The sequence below is a fragment of the Amblyraja radiata genome, chromosome 4, assembly GCF_010909765.2.
Source record: "Amblyraja radiata isolate CabotCenter1 chromosome 4, sAmbRad1.1.pri, whole genome shotgun sequence".
Taxonomy (NCBI): Eukaryota; Metazoa; Chordata; class Chondrichthyes; order Rajiformes; family Rajidae; genus Amblyraja; species Amblyraja radiata.
In genome coordinates this window covers 120629184-120636332 of record NC_045959.1, presented here as the reverse complement: position 1 = coordinate 120636332, position 7149 = coordinate 120629184, and the positions used below count along the sequence as shown (strand labels likewise).

The window sequence follows — 7149 nt, the reverse complement described above, 5'->3', positions numbered from 1 at the left end:
CATTCGATATGAATGGGTGACGATACGGGGCGAGACCCTTATTCCCCTGTCCCACTTAGGAAACCTGAACGGAAACCTCTGGAGACTTTGCGCCCCACCCAAGGTTTCCGTGCGGTTCCCGGAGTTTGCAGGTGGTTGCCGGAAGTTGCAGGTAGTGGAAGCAGGTAGGGAGACTGACAAAAACCTCCAGGAACCGCACGGAAACCTTGGGTGGGGCCCAAAGTCCCCAGAGGTTTCCGTTCAGGTTTCCTAAGTGGGACAGGGGCACGAGGGTCTCGACCCGAAACGTCACCTATCCCTTCGCTCCATAGATGCGGCCTCACTCGCTGAGTTTCCCAGCACTGTTGTCTACAAGTAAGTGGTCATGACCTTTAAACATCTATGCACAAAGAGCAAGCATTTACATTTTAAACAACAACAAAAAATGAGGACAGACACAAAAATGCTGGAGTAACTCAGCGGGACAGGGAGCATCTCTGGAGAGAAGGAACGGGCAACGTTTCTGGTCGAGACCCTGTTTTGTGCAAACACACAAGGAGTGTGGAAGAACAAGCTACTATATTTCAGCCACAGTGTACAAAACTGCCGCACGTTGTTACTTGTTCAGAGGGTCATTTCATTCAAATTCTTGAGCAGAAACATGAAGATGAACGTAATGCCCAGTCCACTGACTGACGCAGTTTGGCTGATCAACCATCGACTGCTGTTTCTGCATCTTCACCCCCCCCCCCACCACCCCACCGCCCACCCACACCAAGAATGGAGCAACGCCTTGGGTGCGGCCATCTGACAGTCGACCAAGAACATCGGCTGCAGATACCAGAAGCTCGACACCAGAAACATATAAAAACCCCTTCCAACCCCAAGATGGCCTTTCCCCATTATTCAGCCTGAGCTTCCAGCTCACTGAGCAACTAGCAATTAAAACAATATTGCAGCAATGCCGAACAGCCTGGAATTGGCACTCGCTCCTGTCACTGGTACTTCTACAAGCACCAAACACTCACATCATGCACACAATTCAGTGCAGCAAGGAATGAACTCAGAGATGAGCTAGCTGCAGGAACATTGTGGCTGCGGCCCAGAATTACATTGGCAATTGATGCACAGTGTGCCCAGTTTATAGATTCTAAAATCTACTGCAATATATACAAGTTCCTTCTCCAGCACACACACTCACACACACACACACATGTACTCGCACACACTGAACACACTCACGCACACGCACACGCACTCACACACACGCGCGCACACACGCGCACACACACACAGATGCACTCGCACACACACTGAACACACTCACGCACACGCACTCACACACGCACTCCCACGCGCACACACACACAGATGCACTCGCACACACACTCTAACACACTCCCGCATACGCACTCACACACGCACTCACACGCACACACACACACGCACACACACACACATGCACTCGCACACACACTGAACACACTCACGCACACGCACTCACACACGCGCACACACACACATGCACTCGCACACACTGAACACACTCACGCACACTGAACACACTCACGCACACGCACTCACACGCACTCACACGCACTCACACGCACTCACACGCACTCACACTCACACACACACACGCACGCACTCACACACACGCACTCACACACACGCACTCACACACACGCGCACTCACACGCACTCACACACGCACTCACACACACACATGCACTCACACGCACTCACGCACACGCACTCACACGCGCACTCGCTCACACACTGAACACACTCACGCACACGCACTCACACACACGCGCACACACACACATACACACTGAACACACTCACGCACTCACATGCACACGCACTCACTCACACGCGCACCCACGCGCGCACTCACACGCACGCACACGCACAAGCACACACTCACGCACACACACACTCACACATTCACACACACTCAGTCACTCAGTCACACACTCACTCACACTCACACATACGGTTGCTCTCTGCAGAACACAAGTATTTTTGATTTGCACAATAAACAGTAAAGTTGCACCTTGTGAAGTTGTTCACAAACCTGGCGTTGTGGTCTTGGCGCCGTGGAGAGGAGACGGGCATCTTCGCACAGTTTGTTTCTTCAGTGTGAACGGGTCGTGTTGGGCAAGGTGTGAACTTTTACAGCGTCAGGTTCATGTCAAAGTCAGCAAGCGGATGGCGAGACGAACACCAATTCCTTCAGAAAACTCGGCCACAAAGGACCACCAACAACTCGGTGAAAACCAGCTGGCCTTTAACACGGATTGTGAATCCCAACCGATTAGCTCCTATTAAATGGTCACCGCTGCATTTGAGTCGAGACTGCCGCACAGAATCTCTACATAGGACCAAAAAAAACACCTAACCTTTCATTTAAGAAAAGTGTTTTTTAATTCGAGAATAAACATGTACAGATCGCTCTGTGATTCAGCTCGTTACTTCCCGAGTTTGTTGCAAGCGAGAGGAAACACTGACAATACAAAATCTCCAACATAGGATTCGCGAGTCTGACACAGACTTCAGTTTTTGGAGTCATTCAAAACCAGAGTGAACATGCAGTAGCGATGAGGGGACAAATGGAACAAACCCGCACCCCGCCGTCGCTGCAGAAGGAAATCATATTTACATTGAGACCTTTCATCTCCGGAACTTTGAACCTTGGTAATATAAATGACTGGATTTACAAGACTGTTCCTGCCTGGCTCACGGTCACTCTTATCTTGGAATGACTTTGAATCTCCCGTCTTCGACATTTCGTCCCAGTTCTGTCCGCGTCCAGCCAGCCCCAAACCACTCAGGTAGGTCCATGTGCGGCATCTGGACCCCCTAACCCTAGCCCACCCGAGCTACAACGGGTGTGGGTGGAGAGGGCGAAATTTGATTTTATCTACACGGGGCCGACATTAGGATGGAAAATATTTGAGTGTGTGGGTCTGGAAGAATTTTCAATCAGAATTGCACACAGAACAGGAATTATTCCAGAAATTCATTGCTTCCGATATATAACTGATTTATTCTCCACTTTATATCTAACCCCTCTGTAAATCTGTCCATCTGTCATCTCTTATTTACTGGGCTGTGGGTTTCAGGGCAAGGAATTCTCCCCACGACATTAAACGCCAGAGTTGGGGGCGATGTGATGCCCGACAAAGATCACAGCTCAGTAATGACGGGAATTAGTGACATCTGTCTGATTAAATCAAGGCCAGACACAAAACCCGAGCCATTATCTCACAAAACCACTTCCTTCCAAACCAAGAGTGATGCAGCCGTCAGGCCAGCCATTATAATAAGTTAAAAACAACGTTAAATAAAAGACATAAGCCTTGTTTATAAAAACAAATTGGGCTCTGATAGTGCAGTAGGCTTTTCTTAATCTACATCATTAAATGACCTCAGTATTTGTTTTTCATTTCTTTACATTTTCTGCATGCTCTTCATTACAAAGATATTTTAAGACTCGATCAAGCAAAATATAGGCTCAACAAAAGGCGGAAATAAAGGCAGATAGCGAAACCATTCTATGTACAATCCAATCCAGTTAAATATTCAAGTCCTTTTTTTTCCCCTTCGAATTTTTTTAAAAACAGTCTTTGTTTAAAATGAAAAAAAAAATAAAAAAATCGGTGAGACTGCAAATGGAAGCAGTGTGGGTAGAGTAAGGGGGGGGGGAGGTGAGACCACAAGTCCTCTCTCTCTCCCCCACCCAGTGATGTCCCCACCTTGTTGAAGTCCGTGGGCAACTTTTTACAGAGTTTACTCCAGAATGTGTTTACTCCGATTCCCGCTTGCCGATGATGCCGGAAACGTGAAGTGAACATAAACCAGGAGCCATGCTTTGGGGGTTTTATCCCCCCCATCGCTCCAAGACCGTGGAACGACGAGAAACCAGCGGCCATACATGTCCCGCATGAGGGCTGGTGCGTTCGGAAAGTCCACGTTGCTCCCCCAACTATTGCCTTTGACAATTTCTCTCGTTGCTTCAAGTCCACGTTTGTACCGGTGGAAGTCCATGCTCATGTTTGTGAGGGAGTTGCCGAGATGGTTGCATTGACCAGAGTCCCACACGTGGATGGTTCAGTCTATGCACCTGCCCAACAACACTGAGCGGAACATCTAGAGGACCTTCTCCTTCGCCCAACCCTGGTCCAACTGCAGCCTCTCACATGAAGAACTCGCTGGAGGAGAGGCCGTTCTTGCCGGGGTTGGAAGCGGCCTGGTCTCGGTAGCTCCTGCCCGCCACCTTCTCGTATTTGTCCTTGTAGATGTCCCTCTCCTTGGTCAGCCTGGACACCTCCTGTTTCAGCTGCTCCACCTGTTGCTGGAGCAGGGACTTCTCGCTCTCCAACATGTGCCTCTGCTGGACCCGCTTGTAGCGGCAACTCTGCGCGTAGCCCCGGTTCTTCAATGTCCTTCTCTTCTGCTTCAGGCGGATCACCTCCTCCTTGCTGAAACCCCGCAGCTGGCGGTTGAGTTCCCGAACCGTCATGCTGACCAGCTGGTCGTCCGAGAATCGCTCCTCCAGCCGGAGATGGTGGAGGTGGTGGTGGTGGTGGTGGTGGAGGTGATGGGGATTCCCCTGGTGGTGGTGGTGGTGGCCGTTCATGGGGACCTCCTCGCCGGGGAACTGCTGGCCCCTGTACGCTTCCAGGTGGTGGTGGTGCGGGTGGTGGGACTGCGAGCTGCCGATCAGCGCTTCCACCGCGTCCTCGGGGGTGAGGCTGAGCGCCTCGGGGTTGAGATGTTGGGGGTAGTTGGTGATCCAGTACAGATCTTCAAGCTGCTGAGTCTTGGCACTGCAGGCGCTGCCCGGGCTGGCTGCACATAGGCTGGGAGACGACGGCACCGAGCTACACGGGGTACTGATGGGGGTGGAAGACAAGGAGCCGGCAGGGTTCAGGCGTTGGCAGTAACGCTCCGCCTCGCCCGGCTCCTTCTTCACCTCGAACTTCATCAGGTCAAAGTCGTTCACGTACTCGATGGCCAGTGGACTGCTGGGCAGCTCAGCGGGCAGTGTCAACTCTGCCGCCATGATCATTCATACACACACACACTGCACAGCCAGCCCGCCCGCCCGGGACAGGGGGGGAGAGAGAGGGGAGGGGGAGAGGGGAGAGAGGGAGGGGAAGATGGGAGAGAGAGAGAGGGGAGGGGGAGAGGGGGAGATGGAGATGGGAGAGAGAGAGTGGGGGGTAGAGAGAGAGAGGAGGGGGGAGAGAGAGGGGGAGGAGAGAGGGTAGGGGTGGAGGGGAGTAGAGAGGGTACGGGCCAAAAGATTAGAGGGGGCACAGAGAGGGGAGAGGAGGAGAGAGGGGGAGGGGGGTAGAGAGAGAGGGGGTGGGAGTGAGAGAGAGGGGGGCAGGGGGGGAAAGAAGGGGGTAGAGACGGGTGGGTGAGACAGATGGGTGGTAGAGTGTGTCAGGAAGGGGTGGGGAGTAGAGTCAGAGAGGGGTGGAGGGGAGCAGAGAGGGTAGGGGCCAAGTGATTAGAGGGGGTACAGAGAGGGGAGATGAGGAAGGGGAGGGGAGACAGAGGAGGAGACAGAGAGAGGGAGGGGGGGAGAGGGTGTGGGGAGAGAGAGAGCCGGGAGAGTCGGGGTAGAGGGGGTGAGAGCGGGGAGGGTGTCAGAGGGTCCGGTGAAGGACTGCCGCCCTCTCTCCCTCTTTCTCTCTCTCCTTCTTTCTCTCCCTCTCTCCCCCCTCTCTCTCCCTCTCCCTCCCTCCCGGCGCCAGTGGGTTGTGCCCGGCTCCCTGCCTCTGCTCTCCCCGGCAGGCAGCGCCTTGCAGTAAGGCAGCAGAATCAGCGCAGATACACGTGTAGAGGTTGTTATTCAGCAGCCCCACATCCCCGGCGACCAGTGAAGTTTGCTGGAGTTTGTTGCCTGTGATTTCTCGCCTTGTTCCGGCTCTGGGTGGCTGGAGATCCGCTCTCTGGTGAACCTTCCCCGGCAGCTCCTGCTCCCAGTCCCCGCCGCTGCCGTCCCTCGGCTCCGGGACAAAAGTTGCTCAGAGTCGGGGAGATTTGAGGGCAACTCGCCCTCGCCGCCGGAGCCTCGCCCTTATGCGCTGGCAGGGCAGAGATGGGCTAGCACGGGGCAGAGGGGAGAAGGGAAGCCTTGTCCCGGGCTGGTGCTGTCAGAAGGACCATAGCTGCCATCTCTCCGCTGCCCAGCGCGATGAATGCCGCTCGCTGCAGCGCCCCACACCTGCCTTTATATAGCGCCTGCCCCAGCCCTGCCCACACAGGGGCGGGCCGCTCGGCCCCCGCCAATGACTAGCCCCCGCAGCGGGCAACAGGGTGGACAACGATGCTACCCTTCACCCCCTCGCCTCTCACCCCATTCACCCGCCCACCAACCCCGGCATCTACACACGGGTCATTATTCATGTTGCTAACTCAATCACCGCAAACACTGTCTGTAGAAGGACATCCTCCCTCCACACACGCTGCCGGCCCGGCCCGGCCCGGCCCGGCCCGGCCCGGCCCGGCCCGGCCCGGCCCGGCCCAACCCGGCCCGGCCCAGCCCGGCCCAGCCTGCCCCCAACAAAATGCTGCTTTAAAGATACAGAGTGCTGGAGTAACTCAGCGGGTCAGGCAGCATCTGTGGAGAACATGGATAGGTGACGTTTCACAGAGTGCTGGAGTAACTCAGCGGGTCAGGCAGCATCTGTGGAGAACATGGATAGGTGACGTTTCACAGAGTGCTGGAGTAACTCAGCGGGTCAGGCAGCATCTGTGGGGTGACATTCCAGGTCGAGACCCTTTCTTCAGACTCGACCCGAAACGTCACCCATTCCTTCTCCCCACAGATGCTGCCTGACCCGCTGTGTTACTCCAGCATTTTGTGTCTTATCTTCGGTGTAAACCAGCATCTGCAGTTCTTTCCTATTCTGATATAAGTGAACACAATTAAGACTAAGCCTACTGGTGGTGAATGTGTGGAATTCCTTAACACAGAAGGCTGTGGAGGCCAAGTCCGTTTTTTAAGGCAGAGATAGATAGATTCTTGATTAGTGCGGGTGTCAGGGGTTATGGGGAGAAGGCAGGAGAATGGGGTTAGAAGGGAGAGATATATCAACCATGATTGAATGGCGGAGTAGACTTGATGGGCCGAATGGCCTAATTCTACTA

General features: G+C 54.0%; 1 protein-coding gene across 1 annotated transcript; it reads right to left on the bottom strand.

The window, feature by feature from the left end:
* Positions 1-2390: 2390 nt before the first annotated feature.
* mafa (MAF bZIP transcription factor A) lies at positions 2391-5133 on the bottom strand. Its single transcript, XM_033020359.1, has one exon. It carries the CDS (start codon positions 5054-5056, stop codon positions 4181-4183), a length of 876 nt encoding a protein of 291 aa, XP_032876250.1. The 5' UTR covers positions 5057-5133; the 3' UTR covers positions 2391-4180.
* Between the last annotated feature and the right edge of the window lie 2016 nt (positions 5134-7149).